This window comes from Sander lucioperca, chromosome 2, assembly GCF_008315115.2.
Source record: "Sander lucioperca isolate FBNREF2018 chromosome 2, SLUC_FBN_1.2, whole genome shotgun sequence".
Taxonomy (NCBI): Eukaryota; Metazoa; Chordata; class Actinopteri; order Perciformes; family Percidae; genus Sander; species Sander lucioperca.
Genome location: NC_050174.1, coordinates 40,213,274 through 40,237,789, shown reverse-complemented (window position 1 = coordinate 40,237,789; position 24,516 = coordinate 40,213,274). Strand labels below are relative to the sequence as shown.

General features: G+C 38.8%; 1 protein-coding gene across 12 annotated transcripts in view; it reads right to left on the bottom strand.

Annotated features, from left to right (window-relative positions):
- The window catches only part of LOC116053998 (protein unc-13 homolog B-like), a 169,719-nt gene that overhangs the window by 4,722 nt on the left and 140,481 nt on the right, over window positions 1-24,516 (bottom strand). For 5 of the 12 annotated variants that reach the window (XM_035997398.1, XM_035997416.1, XM_035997401.1 and 2 more), the window contains 18 exons: window positions 22,571-22,714; window positions 18,964-19,041; window positions 18,609-18,686; window positions 16,062-16,082; window positions 15,714-15,752; window positions 13,084-13,116; window positions 12,908-12,937; window positions 10,697-10,723; window positions 9,573-9,617; window positions 9,259-9,273; window positions 9,136-9,150; window positions 7,983-8,009; window positions 7,680-7,700; window positions 6,038-6,058; window positions 4,792-4,818; window positions 2,575-2,663; window positions 2,297-2,434; window positions 1,077-1,200 (listed from right to left, as the gene is read on the bottom strand). In XM_035997398.1, coding sequence (XP_035853291.1) covers window positions 1,077-1,200; window positions 2,297-2,434; window positions 2,575-2,663; window positions 4,792-4,818; window positions 6,038-6,058; window positions 7,680-7,700; window positions 7,983-8,009; window positions 9,136-9,150; window positions 9,259-9,273; window positions 9,573-9,617; window positions 10,697-10,723; window positions 12,908-12,937; window positions 13,084-13,116; window positions 15,714-15,752; window positions 16,062-16,082; window positions 18,609-18,686; window positions 18,964-19,041; window positions 22,571-22,714 — 972 coding nt within the window. The remainder of the gene's footprint in view (window positions 1-1,076; window positions 1,201-2,296; window positions 2,435-2,574; window positions 2,664-4,791; window positions 4,819-6,037; window positions 6,059-7,679; window positions 7,701-7,982; window positions 8,010-9,135; window positions 9,151-9,258; window positions 9,274-9,572; window positions 9,618-10,696; window positions 10,724-12,907; window positions 12,938-13,083; window positions 13,117-15,713; window positions 15,753-16,061; window positions 16,083-18,608; window positions 18,687-18,963; window positions 19,042-22,570; window positions 22,715-24,516) is intronic. The other 7 variants (XM_035997420.1, XM_035997426.1, XM_035997402.1 and 4 more) reach the window with 6 other exon arrangements.

The following is a 24,516-nucleotide window of genomic DNA, read 5'->3' as shown; positions in this document are numbered from 1 at the left end:
AATCAAATCAGCTTTAAATTAATCAAATCACTTAAAATGTAAAACTCCATTTTTCATTTCACATGCATTTTCATCTCCTCAATTTTTACCAATTCATTTTGGTTACTTCCACCCTTCATACTAGGTGGCAGCAGAGCACAGCTGCAGATCTTACTGGAGCTGAGATATCAGATACTCTATAATCCAACGGTACACAACATATGTCTGCAGATTTACTACAGTACCTTCCATTTGTTTTAATCAACTTGCAGAGGCTTTGTTGAGATATTTCATTTATGACAGTAAATATTGTGTTCACTGTGATTTCTTTGTCAAAATAAAAAAAAAATATTGTGCACTTTAGAGAAACTTGTTTTCTGCTGACTCTAAATTCATGAGCTTTGCCACTAGAAGACACAACAACAACAACAACAACAACAACAACAACAACAACAACACCACACAAACATGAATGTTGAACGTGAATATGATTGCATGTGAATTAGGTCACTTTGTGTGTTATAAACGTTTGCTGTTTGACAGTCGATTTTCAGAAATTGCCGCACCAACAAGAAGAGTTTTCAAAACGGTGCCTGCCTGCTGCTCCATTACCACAGGACATAAACATTTTTTTTTTTTTAAAGAAAATCCATGCAGAACAAAGCCCATAATTGACTAAAATGGCTGGCAATAATAAGTGTAGTCGATTTGTACCAAATGGGCAAAAACAACTGTTTTTTTGTGGGCTTTTCCGTCAGCTCGTAAAGCTGGACTTGTGATGACTGTTGACATTTGACAGAAGAAAAGAAATAAGAAATATGGATTACTTATTATACAACTCTTTTTTATTATCTTGTGTTTGTGCCCTTATTCTTCTATCTTTGTGACCTAATGATGACATTTTGTCTGTGAATATCTGGTTCTGCTGCATTGGTCCTTTCCCCTCTAAAACCGTCCATAATAACTCTAATAATGTTATAGGAATGCAATGCAGAATTGATGGAGTACTCTTTGATTAATAAGGTTTCGGTTTTGTTTCGGTTTAGGGTTGGGGTAAGAAGTGCAGTTGTGATGGTTATAGTTAGGGCTGTACTTACCAGGCTGTCGTTGCTCTGAGGCAGGACGATAGACTTCTCCAAACTGCTCAGGACAATCTTCCACAGATCCTTCAGGATCCTCTTCAGCACTGTCTTCTCACAGATGTCAGCAAAGATACTGAGGCTGGATCACACACAACATCAAATATGTGAGCTCAAACTTGTTTGGTCCAACAGTCTTTGTTGTAGTGGAAGTCATTGTAGAGGGCAGTTTGCAAGCACTCAGTCGACCAGTTCTTTCATAATATACTATTTATTTATTTATGAGTGACCTAAGTGCTGCACAAAATAGTGAATATATATATAATGACATATATATATATCATTATGTTCACTATTTTGTGCAGCACTATATATATATATATATATATATATATATATATATATATATACACACACAACAAGATAAATAATTCATCCATTTTGGATTAATATACCATCTTCACCCACTTCCAATGGGTTGTTTTGACCTGGAGTTAGTGGTATTTTTTCTTTATTTTGTTTTTCTTTAATATATTACTGAGAGGTTATTTATCAAAACCACAATATGGTAATTTTGAAAAGTAACATTAACCCCTTGTTGGTGCTATATTAGTCTCGCATTGCTAGACCTTCCTCCACAGCGCTGCGGAGGAGGGTCTGGCTAGTCCACACAGCATTCTGGGATGGGAGAGGAACGTGCTCTGGTTTATTGGCATGTCTTTAAACCAATCACAATCGTCATTGGAGCCCCGGTGCCTCTGCAAAATAGCCTCAGGAAGGGACTTGTTTTGGTGGAACATGTGTACGTTCAAAAGTTGTTTTAGTTGTGCAACAGAAAACTCAGATTGGACAGATCGTCTAACTAGCTGTCTGGATTTACCCAGCAGAGATCTGAGAAGCAGTTAACCATAGTCCTCATAAATCGACCAGATTTTTAAATTCCAACACAAAGAAAGTGTAAGGTAACTGACATCCAGCCAAAAAGGACATTCGGCGGAATTTCCGGTGGCAACAGAGCAATCCTGGAAGTTGAAGGTCATGGACATAGACTAGTGCTATTAATATTGACCCAAATTGAGTCAACTTCGACCCAGTGACCTTTACTGTGTAGGTAAATAAGGGAAGGCAAAAAAATCATAAAACAATAATTTATATTAAAAGTTGGGGACCCTCTTGTGCAGTCGTTTGCCAGCAGCTTACAAAAGGAGCCACTGTGTGTGCCTCATGCTTTCACTTACTTCCCATCCAGGAACTCCATGAGGGGCCTCAGCACGGCGTCAGCATCTGCCTCTGCAGTGTTGTGGTTGGGCGGGCCTTTGATCTGGTAAAGGATCTCAGCCATCTGACGCATGCAGCCGTTAATTCGAGTCTGGAAACTGGAGGGAGAAGAGACAGAGGCAAACTTAGATAAGAAAACTTCTGCAGGGCTGACAGAGGCTTGTTCCTCAGACATCCATGGAGTAGTGTGTGTGTGTGTGTGTGTGTATGTGTGTGTGTGTGTATGTGCGTGTGTTACCTCTTGGCAAACATGGTGCTGAAGTTATCCAGGAAGTTGCTGAGCTTCACCTGCAGCTCATTGAGGATGTCGGCTGCCTCTATATCCAGCTACAACACACACATAAATAAACAGGAGGAGAAAAGTGATAACGCGTTAATTTAAGCCTTCACAATCAGCTATATAAAGCCATTACTAGATATACGAAACCCGAAATTTCAACTTGACGCTGCGGTTACAATGTCCGCTGCATCCAGTTCTTCTGAAGCCAGATTTAGTTCTTAAAAAAGGCAAATATTGTACAGTACATGGACATAATGTCTAGTGCAGGAATACATTTGGAGTGCGTAGGCGAGATGAGTAAGAGTTTGTAACACCAGATTAATTTCTCATGTCAATGGGTGAGACATTTCAACTACAGTGAGTCAGAGATACTCAAAGTGACTTACAGTATGGGCATATTTTGTGTGTGTGATGTGTATACAGATCAGTAAACAGGAAAGAAATGCTGACTAAAATGCAAATGACTAAACAAGATTTCAGCTGAGAAGAGTTTGTAGATATAACGGGAGAAACAGATTTTCATTCATGCCTCTTCAAACCCATTCAACAGCGTGTGAAAAGTGAACTTAAAAAAAATATGAAGAGCACACCATTTCCTGAAGCTCAAAATCAACCATGAGAGGCTGAATATTAATTTTCTTTTTATTTCAAGTCAAACTCAATTGACAGCAGGAGGCTGTCACTCTTTCCTCTGTTAATAGACCTTTTTTTGAGTAGAAAGCTAAAATTGGTCAATAAGAATTCATACTTGCTGCATATGGCATCACAAACATTTAATAAAAAAGCCTTGCAGCCTGCAGGACAAACTGGCCTTGAGGATTCTGGTACCAGATCTTCAATAAATCAGGGAAATACAGCCTGAAGCTCATTAGTATGCTAGACCTCCAGTATGCACCACATGTTACAAAAGCCAAGTGGCTAGACGATTGTGAGATAAGACATCCCTAAAGTGTCTTTGTAGAAAGTGTGCCATCTTTAACTGTGCAACTGTGCTATTAGATAGAGGATGTTGGGCAAAGTGCCATAACATATAATTGGACAAAAAGAGGGCTATGACTTTGAAATGCCAGTGTTTTAGTATCTTGCAATTTAATTGCGAAATGTTGAGTGAATTGGAAGTTTGGACTGTCCACTCCACCCCTTCTTGGTCTGAATCCAAGAATGAAATGTACAGCTAGCCAGCACAGCCAAACATCTTTATAGGCTTTTGGAGGTGAGTGTGCACGTGAATGTGTGAGGTGTCCTTGAGAGATGAATAAAAATACTGGGCAATATAATAAGATCTAGTCAAGCCTAAAACTGGTCCTTACAACTTTGTACTTGGGATTCAAACCATCCGCTTTATGATCACATGCTCACTGTTATCCAAAATAGCAACTAGTAGGCTACTGTTTGTCGTTTAGGTGAATTAGATCAGAAGACCAGTATCAATTAAATCTCACTACCGATGATGTGTTTAGCCTTTCCAAGCACAAAAACTGGAAGCAGCAAGAAACAACTAACCTCTGTTAAAAAGATAAAAAATAACCTTCCAACATTTTCAAAATTATCGAGAGGGGTCTGCCCCAAAACCTAATGACAGCAAATTAAAAATAATTCCACTCCTTTTCACTCAGAATGAGAGGGTAAACACTACTTTAACTGTTTAAAAAAATGTAATATAAGTGATATAAAAATGAAAAGAAAGCCAAACACAGAGTGAAATGTGTAAGTACTAATGGCCAACTTTATCTTCAGTGTTTTATAAAGCGAGCAGTTAAAAACATTTTGAAATAAATAAACATTAACAAAATATAGATATACCGGTACTTTTGTTTTTGACTGTTTTAGGAGCAATCATGTATTCATGCACATGATTTATAGCTTTACCTCCTATAAAAACACTATATTTGCTAGTTCAACACTTCACTTTAGTTCAACAACATATACATTACGTAATATTTTATGTAAGTAGTATTTCCTACATACTGAAAGACTACCGGGCTAATGATTAAGAAGAACAGCTTTTAAGAACACTAGCACACACACACACACACACACACACGCACGCACGCACGCACTCACGCACGCACACACACGTTTCCCACTAGAATAACAGCCTGAAATTAGAAATGTCCTTTACAGGTAATACATTTTTGTCTGACTCTCTTATCTTTCTCTACCACACAACTGTACCTTCTTTGTGGCAGCTGTGGCTTCAGTCTTCCCGGAAAGACAGAAAGGAAAGAAACAAGAAAAAAAACAGAAAAGTAAAAAGAAAAGTCATACAGTACACACACACATTAACGTCACAGACACAGGATTGTACATTATGGTATGCAGCAGGTAAAAATAGTCTGAGGGTTTATTTTGGGTATCTTTTGTCATATTGCCTGGTGGATTGGGTAATGGTGAGTGGGTGATTTTAATAAAAGCTTTATGCTTATTGCCTCTGGTTTATTGGGATCCTACAAGACAAAGGGGAAAACTAACATCACCTGTAGAAGTCTGATGTTTCACTGCTATGGTACTCCTGCACACTGACTTCATCCCAAACAGGAATTGTTTGGAAGAAAGTCAACTCATACAATGAATGATCAGATACTTAGCTAATTGAGACAGATATTTACATGTACTATATGGCTGCCCAAAGCTTATTTATGGCCCTATAAGGCTGCTTGTGATACTAGCTCTCACCGATGCACACACTTGAGACAAGCAACTGCAACGCGAGCATCATTGTTCATACTATATACTTTGCTGGTTACTTTGTGTGTACCTAGAAGTATAAAAAGAATATGGAGTAGGCGTCAGATGACAGCAGAATCATCCCTTACTGACTTTGGATACACAGTTGTCATGATGCCATGTTGCACATGCAAACATGTAGTTAAATGCAAATATACCAGCGCTCTAAGATGAATTTACTATCTTCTCACACTGCAAAAATAGTAAAACTTCAATGCAAATATAAGTGTACAAAAATTGAGATAATAGAAATATAAAAATACAATCCTGGATTTTGTTGTAGCTTCACCAAAATCCCAAAATGTCCCCAAGGAATTTCCAAAATTTGAGATTGGCTCACATTTTTGGCTACTAATCATTGTACACGCGACAAGCATTGTATTCAAACACACTAAATTACGACAAAAAATTAATAAAAGAATCCAAAGAGAGTTTCCATTTTCATGCGGTGATTGGCTTTGAACAGCTGCATGGTTTCCTGATGCCTCGGGCCGGCTCAGGTTATACAAGATTGAATTTACTGTTGTACAAAATCTACCTGCAGATGTTTTACATCAGTTTGGCTGTAAGACAGAGGGGTCTATTGTACCATGGCTAATAGGCTAATAGTCTAAATTCAGGAGTTGCATTTACGAGGTGGATCAGAGGGAAAAACTCTACAGAGGAAAAAGGGAGATGATTGTGACAAACAAACCTTGTTAACTTCCTCCTTTGACTAGTCAGAAAAAAAACAAAATTAAACATTAGACAGGTGTCCTCTACTGTCATGTTTCACCTTTTTTCCAATATGTTCCCTGCATGAAGGGGAATGTTAAGCCAACAATTTAATTGTAACAAACTGAGAAACAAAGTGAGATGACTAAGCTCAAAGAACAAAAAAGCTTCACCCTGGAAAAAGTATAAATTGTATCAAGCAGTGCTGCCTCTGTTTACGGCCAAATCAAGTTTTTTGCTAAGTGGGAATGATTCTTTGAATTGGATTCTGTGAAAAGTCTGAGTCAACATGGACAGCAGATAGTGGAACTATAGACAGGTCAGGTCCTCCGCTTTATTGGGGAGTCATACGCATCCCAAGGCTCACAAATACATACAAATATGGTCAAAACTAAATTTTTTCTGAGGTGCAGTTTTAAACTTGATTTGTAAATGTGTATAAAGAGTTAATACATTTGTTATAACGTAAACAAAAATGCCCTTATTACTGTTGTGCCAACATGTTTTATAGTCTGTTATAAATTATTAATAAAGTTTACATACACACTGCTTATACACATATACATAATGGCATCTCTCTGGTCACTGCAGCACTTTTCAATCATCAACCCATACAAACTTGCCCCCCATTAACTTTGAGCCTGAAGTCTCAAGAGAAGACGTTGCAGGTGTGTTCAACTACACATTTGCTTTAGTCCAAATCATGCGAAGTGCATGAGTAAATGTGGTTTGTTAGGTCCACTCTGTGCAATTTCAAGTGAGGTTATGATTGATAACTCTCTTTGATTTTGGTAACCAATCCCATGGAGATGCAGCTGAACACCATCTGCAATTTCTTATACAGATAATCCTTTTTGATGTATTTTGTACCATTTATTTGGCCTAATAGTCCTAACTGTTCCCCTGGAAGATGACTACAAGTAATATTTCCAGGCATTGTTTTGTCATCAATTTCAGGTACGTTAATTTGGTTACACCGATGGCCAATAACCGTTAACATGCCTGATGTGACTGCATACGTTAAAGCCATTCTTTCAAGTGTGGGCAGGTGATCAAAATCAATAGAAATTATAAATACAGGTCTAGGAGCCACATGCTGTATGTTGTTTATGTTCTCATTTATATCATTTATTGATTATTATATTGTGCACTTATATTGTAGGTGGTGGGCGTGTTCATCGCGGCTTGAGTGGAAGTGATAACATTATATTTGTTTGCTTCACCTGTTCACCTGGGTTTTTTGGGCTTTGACAGAGAGGGGGTGAGCCTGGGAGCGAACACTTTCTGTTGATCGCCGCACTAACGCACTTATTTCAACTCACAAAGTAACTTTACATTTGGTAACTGCAGTACTAGTTGTATTTTACTCGTGGAGGAATAAATCATTGCAATACAATCTTGAGCGCGTCACAGTGTGTTTATGCATCTCTCAGTGTTTAGTCCCTCGCAGCAGCACTTTGTTGGACTGCTTACAGTCGCAACAACAGGACACACTTGAGAAAGATGCAGCGTAGGACCCTTTTACAAAATTTACAAACCCCTACTCCTAGCTACTTGTCTACACTGATCGATCCCAACATCTCTAAAGGGTGAGGATGGTTATCTGCGTTTCGAGCACCCACCTGTTTACTCTTTGTGTCCTCCTTGGGGCAAAGAAAGGAAAATAAAAACGTTTGAAAAAAAAGCCAACACCATTATTCTCTTTTTCTTACAAACAAACCCTTTCTATTGAATTAGCTTAAAAAAAGGTGTATACAGTGAAATGAATAAATGGGTGCATTCAAAATGACGTAAAAGATCAGATGTTCACACATTACAGGAGAACGAGAGCAGATCTGAATAGATTCAGAGAAAACAAATAATAGCTGAAGCCTGGGAGCAGAAAGAGGAGGTGAAGGAAACAGAGTGACTACAAACCAACCAACCTGCTTCTCTTTGTCTTTCTTTTCAGCCTGCAAGGACACATATTTATGAGTGAGCTATGCTTAGATGCTGAAAGCCCCAGTATAAATCCATGTTCACACATTCATTCACACACTCTTTTTTTGGCAGTTTTATTAGGTTCACCTTTCCTGTTAGCCTTCAGTCTCTCCATACTCAGTGACTCACATATTAATAAAGCTTATTGTTGCTTACATGTGAGACCCTCATAGGTCCAACTTTGCTGATTGCCAGGTTTTATATCGAGCTTGGAGGCTCACACCCCGCTCTGAGAGGTGATAAAAACCTACCTCAAATAACCCTTGATCTTTTAAGGGTACAAGGTGTTTTTCTGACAGCGTTATGCATAAAGAATGGACAAGATTTAGACCTTTAGAAAGTGTCCGTATAAACATTATCAGACAACTTTAAACACGGATCATTAGGATCATTAAGAGGCATGCTGGTTGCCGACCCCCTGGGATTTTAACACACTTCTGCAGTTTATCCTTCCAATGACCAAATCATTTCACTAATGACTTTCTCCTTTCTGCGCTTAAAGGTGTGGTAATAGGAATAGTATAATGTATGTTTTTTAATGGTGTTTAATTCCGGTTCATACATACAAATACCTACAAAATGTTGGCTCATATCCTATGCAAAGTGCAAGCCGTGCAAAAAAAAAAATATTCTTAACCAATGTTTTGTCTCAGTTATATTCTGTTAAAATGAAGGTACATTTTTTTGGTTAAACCTGCAATAACTGATTTTGTTGGCCACTTGGCGGCAGCTGCAATACATTGTGAACACAAGCCTGACACATCATCGCCTTGAGATGGCGTACTGGATACTACACATCCAGCAGTAATGTTCACCAGCTAGTCTCGAAATGTGTCTGTCTGCTGTAAAGTTGCGAGTCGGACAGTTAAACAATGAGCTGAAACTTGCTGTAAAGCTTTGTGAAGCTAAGGGGAGCTGCAGATTCAGGTGATAATTTCAAGATCAGATTTGACAACCACACACACACACACACACACACACACACACACACACACACACACACACACACACACACACACACACACACACACACACACACACACACACTCTTAATGCTTATAAAAACATGACTTTCACACAGCTTAGTTGCAAACACACCTTTTCCTTCTTGGACTAGGAAGATGTGAAAACAGAAAAGAAAAAGACATATGGCATAAATGTTAAAAAAGTAAAATAAAAAAACAACATTTATCATTAAGTATCAGAGGGTACATGGCTCACCTTTTCCTTATCAAGCTTTTGGACAAAGAAAGAAATCAAACAAAGACATTAAAGACAGAAAACAACAAATAGAAGGCATGGGGAACAATAAGTTAATGGTACTGTATGATGACAGGAAAAAAAAGGAAACATGAACACATACTGTATACAAACACAATCTTAGACACTGTCTCACACGAGAACAGCAGGGTGAATGAAGGATCTAGTCAACCACATGTGAGGATTTCAGTCAGCTCTGAGATGACAGCCGGCAGGAGAGGAGAGGTTAGTTATGGAAATGTTTGTTGGAGGAACCTATTTTATAGAAAGCAAACCTTCTCCTGCTCCTCCTCACTGTCATCATAGCCTGAGGACTCGTCCTACAGAAGGACAGATGGCAAACAACTTACTGTAGACACAAACGGTTAAATAAGCAACAGAACTCTAGTTTCTTAAGACTTTAAATTTTAGGAGAAATATCTGTTCAGTGATCAATATTAAAGTTTAATATATATATCAATATTCCACGAAATGTTTCCAGTGTGTCGTTCCCTTTGCTGTCTCCTTGTTTTGAACAGGAGTCACACTGTCGTAGGTTTTCAACGGCTGCGAGAGCTTCGCATTTTCCTTTTATTACCGAAAGTTTAAAATATCTCAAGCTTTTGTTACCAACTTAACAGCAGAGAAACAGCCGGCACCATGTAGCACCCAGCATTTCCCTGAAGCATTTATTTAGTGCTGCTAGCTGAAAAACAAGATGTCTGGGGGAAACATAGCATTTAATGTTACAGCAAGATGCTGATCTGCATCGTCATCAGCCGACTTTCCCCAATAGAGGACTGGAATTTAGGAACAGTGACAGAATCCAGGGACCTACTTGTCTTCCAACATGTGATGTTGCTGTAATAAATAAACTAAATATTCTTCCAATATTTGAAACAAAATCAGTGATCAAAGCTGCAGTAGGCATCAGTGCAAAACATGAAATGAAACAAGAATGTATCACCCCACAAACAACCTAAATTCAAGAGTTGAATATGATCAGTGATGGGAGAAATTATCTTCCTAAAGGAAGCAACAAATTAAAGTTTCAATTGACAATTTCCTTTCTTTCTGGCCTCATTTTGGTGTCACAGATTGGTTGATAGACATGTGGGCTGGAATTTAGGTTTTGAAATTGTTTCCTCTGACCACCATTTGGTTTCACCAAGCAGCCTTGTCTAGCTTTTAATAAAATTAAACTCATAACAAACAGTGTCTACTCTTCTTCGCGATACTAAATGTGTAGATGAGGCCTGCAGTTTCATTTTCTAATAAGATTCAGCTTATTTTTTTTTGTAAAAACAGAACATAAACATATACAGGTGAGTCTAGTCTCACAAAGAACAGCACAACACACAAAACACAAAGTCCCAGTTGCACAAAGGCAACATCACATAGCTGGGCCTGTCCAACCAACCTTGTTCTCCTTCTCTTTGTTGTCAACCTATAGTAAGGGTAGACAGGACAGGACAGATTGAAAAGGACAGGACAGGACAGCATTAGCAATCGCCTGTTTTCTTACAAGGCTAAAGCAATGCAATGAAAGCAAGAAACAGAAACAGAACAGAAACAGTGCAGGAAACAACCAAGACTTATCCCTAACATACATTATCTACCGTGTGGGGCTCTGCTTTTTGTCCTTAGATGGGAGCTGATTCCCCACATTGTGCCTGTGTGAACAGGTTTGTCCTCACAGCGCTCATGAACACATAGTTCACCCTCACCTTGACACTTGTGAAGACCTTCTTTGAGATAATGCATTCTAACACCGAACCTTTAACCTAATCTGACTTCAACTTTGACAAAATATCCAAAAAATGTCTTGACGCTCTCCAGAATTGGTCCTACCAAAGCCAGAAGTACAGTACTAGAGCACACATACTATACCAGTAGTTTATTACCAAAGTAATGACATCCCCTCTTGAAGGGTGTGCCAAGCCATAAATCAACCCTTACTTTCATTCAATCATAATCTAACACAAAACTACAAAGCACCCCTGAAGATCAACTTTAAAAAAGCTGAAACTTGGGGTGCATCGGGGCACATTCAATAAGTATCTCGGGGTTCATCCTTTAAAAAACAGCTCCTTTAGGAAGGTCTTCAAGGAATATTACATTAAAAACAAACCTCTAACGCCCAAAGCATCCCAATTACATTGTTTAACTACCACACGAGGACAGCAATTAAGGAGCAATGCCAAGTTAAAAAGCATTCATTGTGATAATTTCACATACAAAAAGTTATTATAGAGAGGGCTTGCACCCCAGTTTCTCCAGACAACTTTTTATAACCTTTCACACAAATCATACATACACACATATGTCATATGTAAAATATCCTCTCTTCTGCACAGGCCCCAGTGATACTAAAGGAGCAGCACATTTAGCTGGCCCATAACAGTATGCATACCTTCACTCTAACACCCCATTTAACATCTGTTATGATAACAGTAACTTTATCCATTAACCACCACAGCCGAGACTTTACCACACTTTTTTTTTTCACCCTCTGCTCCAAGTCCGACTTTCCCTTCTCTTCTCTGACATGCCACACCCCCCCCCACATGCTGACAAATTAAGCCATTTCAAGAAAGCCATTAGTGGCAGCTAAATACAACATCCAATTCAATTATCTGGCAGCCCACTGTCTAGTCTATTAAGCACTCACTAGAGGAGGGAGGCTGAGTTAGTGTTAGCGCCCAGCTGCGTAAATGCGTTGAGAGCTTTGCTAGCATGTGGTTCCCGAGGCTTTATGAACGTTTTAGCATCAGCGATATGGAGAGATTTATCAGCTGTGCTCATGGAGAAGCAGCTGGGGAGTTCAAAATGGTAATAATAGTTCCTTGACAATAAGCAAAAGTCATTTAAAATGTAACTTGAAATGTTTTCCTGTAATCTTGGACACTTCAAGTTTATGATCAGAAGTTTCTCATAAAGCAGAAAAAGTTTTAAGCGGCTGATCCAGGTTTATCATCCAGGTTAAATTGCTATAGTAACCAATTCTTGAAAACAAGAACAGCCCTAGACAGTTTTTTAAAGGTCTGGAAAAACATATTTCCTAAGTCAGTTTCTATCTATGATTGATCGGGTCCACAAATTTCTGACTATGTGAGAACCATTTCATACAAAAGTGATCTGAATTTGTGTTTTTATGTTAATCTCTTGGATGTTCTTTTAGGATGTTGCACTGCGGCAACACATCACTACAATCCAGATTTAGAAGGTTTAATGACTGAGAACTGGAGAAGAATCTTAAAATGTGATTCCCTGTGATTATCTGTCTATGAAAAATGGTGTGTACATGACAGACACTGCTATTTTTGTTTTGCATTCTGTTGTAAGTTCTTTTTGAGGTCTGCGTTGTGTATGACATCCCTGAAGGTAAAAGATTGTGACCAAAGGAACCCTGAAAGAGAAAATAAATGAGCCCTATTCCCGCCCTTCATATCTACATGTATTGTTGTGAGGACGTTTTGTAAGGACACAGCCCCAATAAGACTCAATGGCTTCCTTACAATTGAGATTATTATGACAAAAAATGTCCAAGATCTCAGGAAAGTTACAGAACTGTTTCTATAGAGGATTTTTGCCTTGATTGTCAGTTTGTCCTTCCTTAATTCCCTCTTACCTCAGATCCCTCTGAGTCTGAGCAGCCAGACTGGAGTTGAAATGAACAAAACAATGAGAAAAGGTGTGATGAGACAAAAATAATTAGAAAAAAGAATAAAAGATATTTACAAAGATTATATGAAAGTGATTTTTGTTTTGTTTTGCTGGCAGCTTTTGCTGGTGCAGCTTACCCACCATGTCATCCTCTCCTTCATTGTCAGTGATGGCCTGGAGGAGATGGTATGGAAATAAAAACAAACAAAGTAAATAAAATGTAGGACAATGAAAATGTGATCATATAAAGAAATAAAATGTAAAAAAGACAGTTGTGTTGCTCTGCTGAGGTTTTTGTAAAGGACACGGCTAGGGTGCTGTAGCTTTCAGTCATTCTCAGATTTAGGTGTCCACGAAAACTAAAGGAGAAACTAATTTTTTCAAATTGTTTTTGGAAATCATGGACGTCATGTCCTCTGGGCCAAAGAGGAAAAGGAACAACCAGATTGTTATTAGCGCAAAGTTCAAAAGCCAGCATCTGTGATGGTTTGGGGGTGTGTTAGTGCCCATGGCATGGGTAACTTGCACATCTGTGAAGGCACCATTAATGCTGAAAGGTGCATACAGGTTTTGGATCAACATATGCTGCCATCCAAGCCTGCAGTCCAGACCTGTCTCCCATTGAAAATGTATGGCCAGTATGAAGCGCAAAATACGACGCAGACCCCGGACTGTTGAGCAACTGAAGACGTACATCAAGCAAGAATGCGAAAGAATTCCACCTACAAAGCTTCAACAATAAGTGTCCTCAGTTCCCAAATACTTATTGAGTGTTGTTAAAGAAAAGGTGATGTAACACAGTGGTAAACATACCCCTGTCCCAGCTTTTTCGGAACGTGTTGCAGGCATCAAAATCAAAATGAGTGAATATTTGCAAAAAAAACAATAAAGTTTATCAGTTTGAACATTAAATATCTTGTCTTTGTAGTATAGGTTGAAAAGGATTTGCAAATCATTGTATTCTGTTTTTATTTACGTTTTACACAACGTCCCAACTTCATTGGAATTGGGGTTTGTATAAAGAGTAACGAAGTCAGCATCTGAGAAGGAGGTCATGGTGGATGCATGAGTCAAAAAAGCACAGGACTTTCACCCAGGAGACCACTGTTCGCGTCCGATGGGAAGGCAAAGGTTAATGTTGACTTATTTTAACTTTTGTTACTTAAAGTCACTATATGTAACTTTTTTATGTTTCTGTGTCATTTTACATACAATGGTCTTAAACGACCTTAACAGCAAACGAGACTAACAGTGAAAAGAATGCCATTTTTGTATAGTTTTTAGTAAGGCCTCTGCCCGGGTTCGATTTTTCCCGCGCAGTTACAGAATAATTGCGGCAGGTAGATGGCGCAAAAGTAGTATCCAGCCTTTTGAGCCAGGTAAAAGGAAGCAGGAGATTTCTTTATGTAGGCCTAATTGTATTTGAATGTTATTTTAGAAGTTATCTGTTGTAGTTATGGCTAATACTGGGGGAGGGCCATCACAGAAAAGAAGGAAATTAATCGAAGAACAACTAAAAGCTAAAAGGGAAAGAGAAAGTGAAAGACAACGGGTGATAAAGCGAGTCACACACTTCTGGCTATCAACAGATTACAGAGGAGATAATTACGGGATTGTAAATGATTCAAAACCCACCCCGAATTGTCCCTCAGGTATGTAACATGTCTATTTCATTCATAAAATAACTTTACAATACGTCAGTAGCCCACATTAAATTACATCCCCATTCCATTTAGGTGCAGAGGTTTTCCTTTTACTCCGTGTTTGTGTTGGCTTACTATTTTCTTTTCCCTGTAACGTTAGTTGTGTAAAGCGTCCATGGGTTTCATGAAATGCGTTATATGAAGCTATTATTACGTTGGCTGCTATAACAATCTCTTAATGCTTTGGCTCGTGACACAGTGACAGTGATACCCGGTTTATCTCATGAGACATCCAAAGTAGGCTAAGTTACAGTATGCAACACTTGAAATGCAACGATGCATCTGTAACTTATTCTTTTATTGTAAATGAATGCTTTTCTGGTTGAGAAAAACATTCATCGCAACTATATGACGTCCCTGTAACGCTTACTCGGTAATATACAGTGGGCAATACAGCGCTGTAAAGAAAAGACCTTTACGACAGCAGGTGTGGTAAAAACACTACCGCTTTTGTCCAAAGCGGCCGCTAGAATCAACACAACCTGAAAGTTACATATAGCCACTTTAACTCACGTGTGCAACTAACATCACGTGTGTAAGTTATGTAACAAACATACTTATTTTAACCCAAACCACCATTTTTTCCTAAATCTAACCAAGTATTTTGTTGCCTAAACAGGTTCTGCCCTGCAGGGGCTTGTACAGGCGCACTAAGCGCTCTGGACATTCATAGGATAATGCACAAAAGTGTCTAACTTTATTTAAGAAATCATACAAAACCGTTGTGTGAGGAGGATATGTTGCATCAGTGCTGGACCTCACTAATGCTCTAGTGGCTGAGTTGGAAAAAATCCCTGCAGCTAGGTATAAAATCTTGTGGAAAGCTTTCCCAGAAGAGTGGGGGTTGTTATAGCAGTAGATCATCTAAAGTTTAGGTGGCCACATACTTTTTGCTATTCAGTGTATTTGCTATTTAAAAAAGAAAAAGTAATTGATCACAAAGATCAAAAAGAAAAATGAATTAGTCTTTTGAAATGTCTTTAGTTTTCAAGTCAATCCAGTTTAAAACCACTAAAAAGTAATTTTATCCAAACTAAACTATGAGGTTTGAGGTTGTGCCAGACCCACCTCTTCATCAAACTCCTCGGGTTCCTCCTCGTTCTCAAGCTTTTGGAAAGAAGCAGCACCGTAGTGAAAAACACACAGTATTTTTTTTCAAATAAATCATATCAGGTGAGATGAAAAGTTTATTTCTAGGAGTGGAAACTGGGAGTCTAGGAAAAGGAGAAAGAGTTTGAGTTGATCTCTTGTTTACAAGTAAATTGGGAAAAATTTTAAAAATACACATACACACTACTGGGTAACAACAGGTTCAGGGCGGATTTTTGCTTTAATGAACTTGTTTATTTCAGATCTTTGTGTTCCAGGAGCAACAGGGAAAAGGAGAGCGAGGGCAAAAAAGAAACCTAGACATACCATCTCCTCCTCAGCAGTTAACTGTAGAAAAAAAGACACACACTCATTCTCACCTTACTTGAATTAACTTGCAGCCTATGTATGCTCATGCACACACTTGTTTTCAACACCTGCTGCACAAATAACTAAAACAAGATAAGCTATTATTGTAGAGCTGTCTCCACTATTATTATTACAAAATATTTCAGCAGGGTTACTTGAACACACAATACAATGTTTTCAACTGTATTACTCTCCAAGGTTGTCAACATTGCAAATGAAATGTTGCAACTACACAAAACACTCTTTTTCAAGTTTCATCCAAAGCTTTGAAACATGAAACAATTACACGTTCAACACAAACACAGAAATAAAGATACCTGCGTGCATATAACTGCTTCTGCTTCTACTGGTAGCGACCAGTGAACCCAAATACATATAAAATGGTTCCATTGCCGTAATTAGGTCACACCTGGAGGATGGTGAGATGACCCAAATAGGTTTCTCTATGTACTAACAGGATCAACAGGATTCTAGCTTCTGCAGCACAATTTTTTAGAAAAGCCTAAAAAATGTATAAATCCAGAAGCAGTTATTGGATATGCTGGGATTTTGAAAACGCCCACCTCTGGAAATGCAGATTTCAAATTTCAGTGTCCAAACAGCCAGTGTATCATGCTCTGTTGGACATATTATCAAATCTTTGTCCTTTATGTTCTCTGTGGTTAACATGGACGCAGAACTGCAGTCAGTCAACAATACTGGCTCGTATGAAGTCTTTGTAACACAAGGTTCAATGCATGTTTCCATTAGAAATATATGTTTTTTTCTTCTTATCAGACCAAATGTGTCTCTCTGCTGTAAATGCAGCAGAGAACCCCTCAACCACTGTGGGTCTAATAAGACTGAGACCAGTTCACAGTGGCAACAACCTTTGCAATACATGACACATGTGCACTCTTATTTGCTGTTTTTGTTGCCATCTATGCTTTAAAAAGGAGATTGAACACTCCATTGAAGGCCGGGCTCAGTTATCATCTCCTCTTACCCCCATTCTTGATAACTCTAACTTTCTGCCAGGCTGCAAGGACCAGGGCTTTAAAGTGTGGTGCACCCAAGTGTTGAAGAAAATAGCTGATCTATTTAAAAGCCATATTTTATTATCCTTTCAACAGTTGCGTCAGCAATTTGGCTTATCTAATCAAGGGGACTTCTACAGATATTTACAAATTAGAGATTTCGTAGTTAAAGACACCACCTTAATGACTAACAACACCACTTCATGTGTGGAGGAGGCCCTGTCGTTACGGATTAATAAGAAATGCATTGTGTTTTTTTTACAGGGCCCTGAATTCTTATTCTCTTCTTACCTCACAACCCACTAAGCTTGCATGGGAGAAAGATCTAGGCGTTGCTATAGATGATGCTGACTGGCGGGAGGTCTGGTCTCAGGCCTTTAACATTTCTGTGTGCAACCGCACCAAATCCACACAGCTTAGAATCGTACATCGTACCCACATAACACCTGTTGTCAAGAACAAAATGGACGCTAATATTTCCCCGCTTTGCTGGAAGTGCAGGTTTGAGACTGGTAATTATGCCATTTGGTCTGGTATTGTGAATGAACTGACTGCTATCTTTGGTGTCCCGATACGGATGGACCCTTTGTGTCTGATACTTGGTCTCCCGGAGGGTCGGATCACTGATAGTAAGCACCGGAGACTTTTCAGTATGCTGACTTTTGCTGCTAGATAGAACATTATACTCTTCTGGATCAGACAAATCAATCATGGCACAACATTGTTATGGACTGCATTCCCAGTGAATACATCATGTGCATGCTTCACTCCAAAATAGATGCCTTTTATAAGGTCTGGGACCCTTACTTGCAGCATATTGGGCCCACAATGTCATCCTCCTTGCTTCGTGGATTTCCTATATCAGGCCTTTCTTTGAGACTTGGTTTTAAGTGCCCACTATCTGATGTGCGCCTTGTAGCCTTGCTATGTTTATATGGTCTGTATTGTCATCTGGATACTGCTTTGCCTTGTTGCAGAATGCTGAGAGGGGGGAGGCTGGATGGAAAATGTTATGCATTCTTACTTTCATAATAATTTTCTATTTACTGTAGCCACATGCCCACATCATTCTGTTTTTTCCCTTCTTGTCGTGTCTGAGCTGTTCTGTGTTTTGAAAAAAATGCAATAAAAATATTTTCCAAAAAAGGAGATTGAATAGAGTGAAGTGTTTTGTTTTCGAAACATACTCTGGTCTGAAAAAACTTTCCAGTCACAGTTACATCATCCTGCTGTAAGTAATACCAAAGTTTGTCTTTCACATCACACGTTTTCTTACAAATCTGATCAGAAGGGCACCTTGTGAATAAAAAATTCTACAGTGTAAGCTGGCACTTTAAAGATCCCAAAACACTGTTTAATTTCAACAATTTGACCTAGAAACAGAGAGAAAGACCTCTTCAGTAGCTGCAGGTTGAAATGAAAAACTCCCAGGTCCACAGGTGTGTGTGTGTGTGTGTGTGTGTGTGTGTGTTCATCTGTTAATGCTCACCTGCTTTGCTCCCATCGACTCGAACATCTTCTCCAACAGGACCCTCATCTGCTGAATGTTGTTCATCAGCACACAGGGCTGGAGGGGATGACAGACGAGGGGGACAACAGGTACGAGTCAAGAATAGAGGCAGCAGAATGAAAGTCAGGCAAGAAACAGAAGAAGAAAGGGTAGGGCAGGAAGATGAAAGAAGCAAAGAAAGAGAAAACAACAGACATACAGTAGATATTAAAGTTACAGTGGGCAGTAGCAACTAAAATATTCATCAACTCCACAGAAAGTACACTAGCTTTCAAAAGTGCTTGTGCAAGAGTGAGGTGGTTTGGTAGCAGAGTTGTGACGCAGCAGTACTCACTATCTTCTCCTTCTCACAGTAGGAGGGAAAGCTCTTGGCCAGCAGGGCACAGTACTGCAGCAGCACTTTGGTGATCGTCTGTGGAAACAAGATAACACACACGTAGGACATGTTTACTCTGGGAACTTCGAGGTAGTATTTACTTCTCTAGTTTGATTTCTTTTGTCAGGAATGCTGCTGTTTGAAATCAAATATTGTGCGTCTCTCTTGTCTTTTCCTAAAAGAGCTGCAGGCAGTTTGTTGGTAGTGAAAATGTCCTGAGATCAAAGGGACTGTTACTTTTAGGACAATTTAAAATCATTTCAAGCCAAGTCTTTAGTCTGTCAGAGCAAGTCTCAAGTCAAGTCTTCATAAGCAAATTGTGGTTGACAACTGAAATGCAGTGTTGAAATGCAACTACCTGTAAGTACATTTACTCCACTACTGTACAATTTTGAGGTACTTCTACTTTACTTAGTATTGGGTGTTATGTGCTAATTTCTGTTTTTGCAAGGCCCCTCCTGCCAATCAATGACTGTAGGCAGCACGCTGACACTGACATACTTTTCCTTTCAGATCTCTCTTGATTAACATTTTCTCCTGCCACGGTCTTCTTAGCTTGTTCAGCTATGTTGGCTATTATGTACTGTAGCTCTCACACGCAACAAGCCACTTCTGTTTCTATCTATTTTAAACAAAGCACTGTTCTTGTTGCCAGGAGAAGAAAACTCATATGTACTGTGCAGCATCCAAAACCATTATTTAATCTACTGTTCACTCGATGGATCAAACTTGACACTGAGTTGCCAGTTTAGTAGGCAGCCTTCACACAAACTGTACTTATAATGATAATAAGTCATACATAATGTGACTGAGGTGTGTGGTACGGTATAAATCAGGCAGACCAGCATTTCTAGCATCAGTTAGTTAAACTCATACTGAGTGAGCTTTGTGACTTTGAACACATAAGATTACAAAGGTTTACGCAGAATGGTGCAAAAAAATCAAAATTAAACAGCAGCAATTGTAAAATCCTGCAGAGAATAATATGTAGGGGATCAGGGGGGGTCAATCATCATCGATTTTGAAGGTAACCTGTAACCTTTACCGCTGTTTGTTGAGCAGCTATCTTTTACATGAGGATACACATAAATGCCACAAGCATGGGGCATGTTAAGCTTTTCAGAACCTAATTTCAGGAAATATATGTCATCAGTTGCTAACTAGACCTGCATGCCAAATCAAATATAACCTCAATAACTGCCCATATTTATCAAATGAAGGAGATTTGTACTATATGATGTCCCACAGCTTTGAACTATTCAGCATGTTGACAGCTGGTTGCAGTATGTATGCACTATACAAGGAAGCATTGCACCAATAAAAGAGCACAAATTACAGTTTTCAAAACAATATTAAGAAAATGTATTTGCGAACGTTCAATGAGGTTATAAAATCAATCTGACGTGTTTGTTAAGACTGAAGGATGCACACGACACCTTTTGGTAAGAAAAGATAAATGTTCTCCACGGTATACTTTCAAATAAATCAGTTAATTTATCGACCATGATGGTAACTTAAGGGACAGGACATGACAGAAACGGTGCCTGTGACCTCACAGCGTCTCGGGCTCACTCTGATAGAGTTCCCTACTTTTTGCTGAGTCAGCCAGATGGCCCTCACTCATACATTAAACATGTGGCCTGCTGGCTGCCTGCATTACTTAGTATGGTTTCTTCTCTCATTGTACAACTCTGTCAAATACTTTTTTCAAAATGAACTATAACTGCGCTCGCCTGGAGGCAGAGGAGCAAGAGAGGATAAGAGAGGGAAAGAATAGGGAATTGGAGGGTGACAAAAAAACAAAGTGGACGAGAAATGGAAAGAAGATAGAAATAAAGGCAGAAAATATCTAAAGGTGAAAAACAAACTAAACCTAAGACAGCGTTGAGATGAAAAGCTAGAGAGAAACAATAACATGAGTGGAGATGGCAGAAAATGAAAAGGGAGTCAAGGGTTGGGGACAAAGAGATGGACAGCTCAGAGTGATGGCTTACATTAGCCATTCTTTGTTTAATGAGTCCCATATTGATCGAGCCATCACACCACACACGCACGCGCAAATATATGCAAGCACAACTCTACTGCAGAGAAGGGTTTGTTAGATTTAATGGCTGTGCCTAAAAGCAACTGCCTTAAATTAAATTTGTAGAAAGAAATCTGACATCAAAGGTTGAATAACAAAACACTGCACTGTATACATTTTCCAAACAAATACCAGAAACTCATCAGCCAGAATCTCAAAGGCACAAGAGATTCAAGAGTATGTAAAGCTCTTATGTGACTCTCAATTTAAAGCAGCATAGGAAGAAGTTTTGATGTACGTCATCCATTCCTCAGTGATGACAAACACTTTATCTCCTCTTAATAAGGAACCACATATTAATGCTATTTGTGATCATCTTTGTATGCCGCAAGTGATGAATTGTAACATATTGGGCCTCATGCAGAAAGCGATATACAAACAAATTTCTTTATTTTTGTCCGTATCCACGATTTGTTCTTATTTTGTTAGAACCCATTGTGTAAATGGCGGACCCAAAAATGCAGAGACAACAGGGCAGTGGTGAGCTTGAGGATTTAATAAAATAAAAAGGGATACAACAAAAAGAGTCCTGAAGAAAGCAGGCAAAAACGGTACCAAAAACCATTGAGGAACCAAAAATAAACTGACACACCGAGACAAAGGGGGTAGACATACACACACACACACACACACACACACACACACACACACACACACACACACACACACACAATGATCTAACAATAGACAAAGACAACAGAGAGACATTTAACACAATAAAACAGGAAAAACTATAACAGAAACTCGCAACCATGACACATTGATTTCTAGGATTCACCAGTTTGCTAATTTTTGCTCTTCTCTTAACCAAAAACATCTTGTTTTCAGAGTCCACAAACTGTTTGTCCAACATCTTACATTCATACTACTTTAGTACCAATAAATACTGTCTCCAACTAACGATTATTTTCATTAGCGTATTAATTAATTGAGTGTCAAAAAATAGTGAAAACGGCCCATCACAAGTTGATGTCTTTAAATGGCTTTTCTAGTTTGACCAACAGTCTAAAACCCAAAGATATTCCAAAGATATTTCAATTTACTATAATGAAAGACAAGGAAAAGCAGCACTTTTTTTTTTTTTTCTTGACATTTTTTTAAATTAAATTAAATGATTAGCTGCTCCAGCTTTGGAGATCATAGGGGCACTGCTTCTACTCCGCTTCACTGTATTGAGGTGGAGGCAGAAAAGACAGAAACATATCTATAGACACGGTGTAATAAAACCAAAACCATCTGCATTATGCAGATACCACTAGAGGCGAGGGAGAATATGTATTTCTTGTAAATTGGTTGACACGACCTATTAACACCAACAGAGGAGACATTTTTGATGTGCTGATAATGTATATGAGTGACATGGCTCCTGTCTGAACAAACCCATGTCCACACAGTTCCCAGAGAGATAGAAGATATGTATGTGATCAATGGTACAATGAATAGAAATTGATGTAAACACGCCTCTTGTGTTTCAGATCTCACCTTGGCGAAGCGTCGGTTATAATGGGCCACCACAGTGGGGTCAGGGCAGTCCAGCTTCTTGATGATCTCAAAGCTCTGGTTGAGCTGAGTGAAGATGTCTACCACCGAGCTGGAGAACAGAGCGTGCTCAGACGTCTGCTGGAACTGCAGGTAGGGGGAGGGAGAAGACAAATTGCAAAATGTTAGCCCACTAGGACCACTCTTTTCTGTAATTAAAAACGCAACTCTTCCATCTCCACTCTGTTCCTCACAACAACCTCCTTTCTGACTCATACACCCTCTCCTTCTCTACTTTCCTGCAATTAAATAATAACTCTAACCATTCTTATTTCTTTTCCAAGCCGTGCTCTAGTATAATTACTGTAATTTCAGGGCACTCTGACCATTACAATTATTATCATTCATTTAATATCACTGCTGGTCTGGGAATAAAAGGCTTATTGAACTGTTGCACTAATCATATGTTCCTACAGATAAATTCACCTGTTAAATATTACTTTTGAGCTTAAAGCTCAAACTGAAATAAATAGACACTAAATGGTACCCAAAGGGTTGGTGTGGTAGTTAGGACAACCATGCCACTATATTTCCCAAATGGCCAAGTCCTGCTGTTGAATCCTGTGGTCTGTCTCTCTTAGTCTCAAAAACCTACAGTCTATGGATCCATAACTGGCTCTTTAAGAGCCAGAGGGGGCCAATAAGCACTTAAGGCTTCCTCAATAAAATCTGTCTTTAATTGACATTTGTCCAATGCACCCTTTCAGTGTTTAGCAATGTACTTGGACTAATTTTGTCAGTGCTTTGCTAACTCGTTTGCTGCCACTGCTTCTGATGCTGTTCATATATAATTTAAAAAAAGTGGAGAGTGATGAGGCAAGGCCTAGACACTAAACATTAACGTTGTACGTACAGCATTATATATTTATTACATATTGATCTATTCCACCTAACTTCAATAACTGATAGCTATAACAAGAAAAACCTTGATTTTTCTAAACCATTCTTAGGCCGCTTTCTGCTCAAAAAAATGCAGTCCTTTACTCATTTGAATGAGGCCTAATGCGGAATAAAAATCAAATAACTTGTGCTTGAGCTCTCTGCGATGGCAACGTAATGTCATCATGCAAGCACACATTACTGGTAGAGTACTTTGTAACGTGAATTACCTATTTCTACTGTTTACATCATGGTCAACATGAGTAAATACAAAATGATTGCTTTAAAATCCTTCCTCATAATATCAATATGTTTTGGTGTCTAGTGATAAACCTCTAAAAAACCATGTCAAGACTGAAGGGAGGAACCATCTGTACAGCCCATGAAAAAGATAAAAAAAAACAAAAAAAACAAGCATCCTTACACCCTTACTCTCCTTGAGGGAAGAAATGTCTGAAAGCTTGTGTGCCCACTGTAGAGTAAAAAGTAGGACTTCTCTAATGATCAATAAAAACACTTAGAGTGCATCCAAATTATACTTAACAATCATAGTGTTCAGTGCCAGCCCTGACCAAAAGCCTTTTCTGCTCTCAAAAAACTCCCGGAGCAACAACAGTTCCTGAAGATAAAGTGCAGCTTTGGGACCAGCAGGAGGTTGAGAGACAACACTTGTCCATCATTATGTTATTCTGGGACTGGCTGGCCATAAGCAGAACTCTGCTACATGTGGATAAATCGAAGCATCCTTGAACAAAAGGTCATGAGACTGATGCTGTCATTCATTCTGTTGTGGATGTCAGTGTTGTACAAAGCTTTTCTTTCTACTGCATAGTTTTTTACTGCTGTTGCACATTGGCTCCTTTCCTACAGTATGATCGACAACTCAGAAAAATATGGTTTCACAACAACAAATAGTCAGGACGTAGCATAGATTTGGTTCTGCTGTATAATTAAGTAGGTTTTATGTAAAACTTAACAGGTTGTATCCGTTTTTATTCATAAGCAGGAAT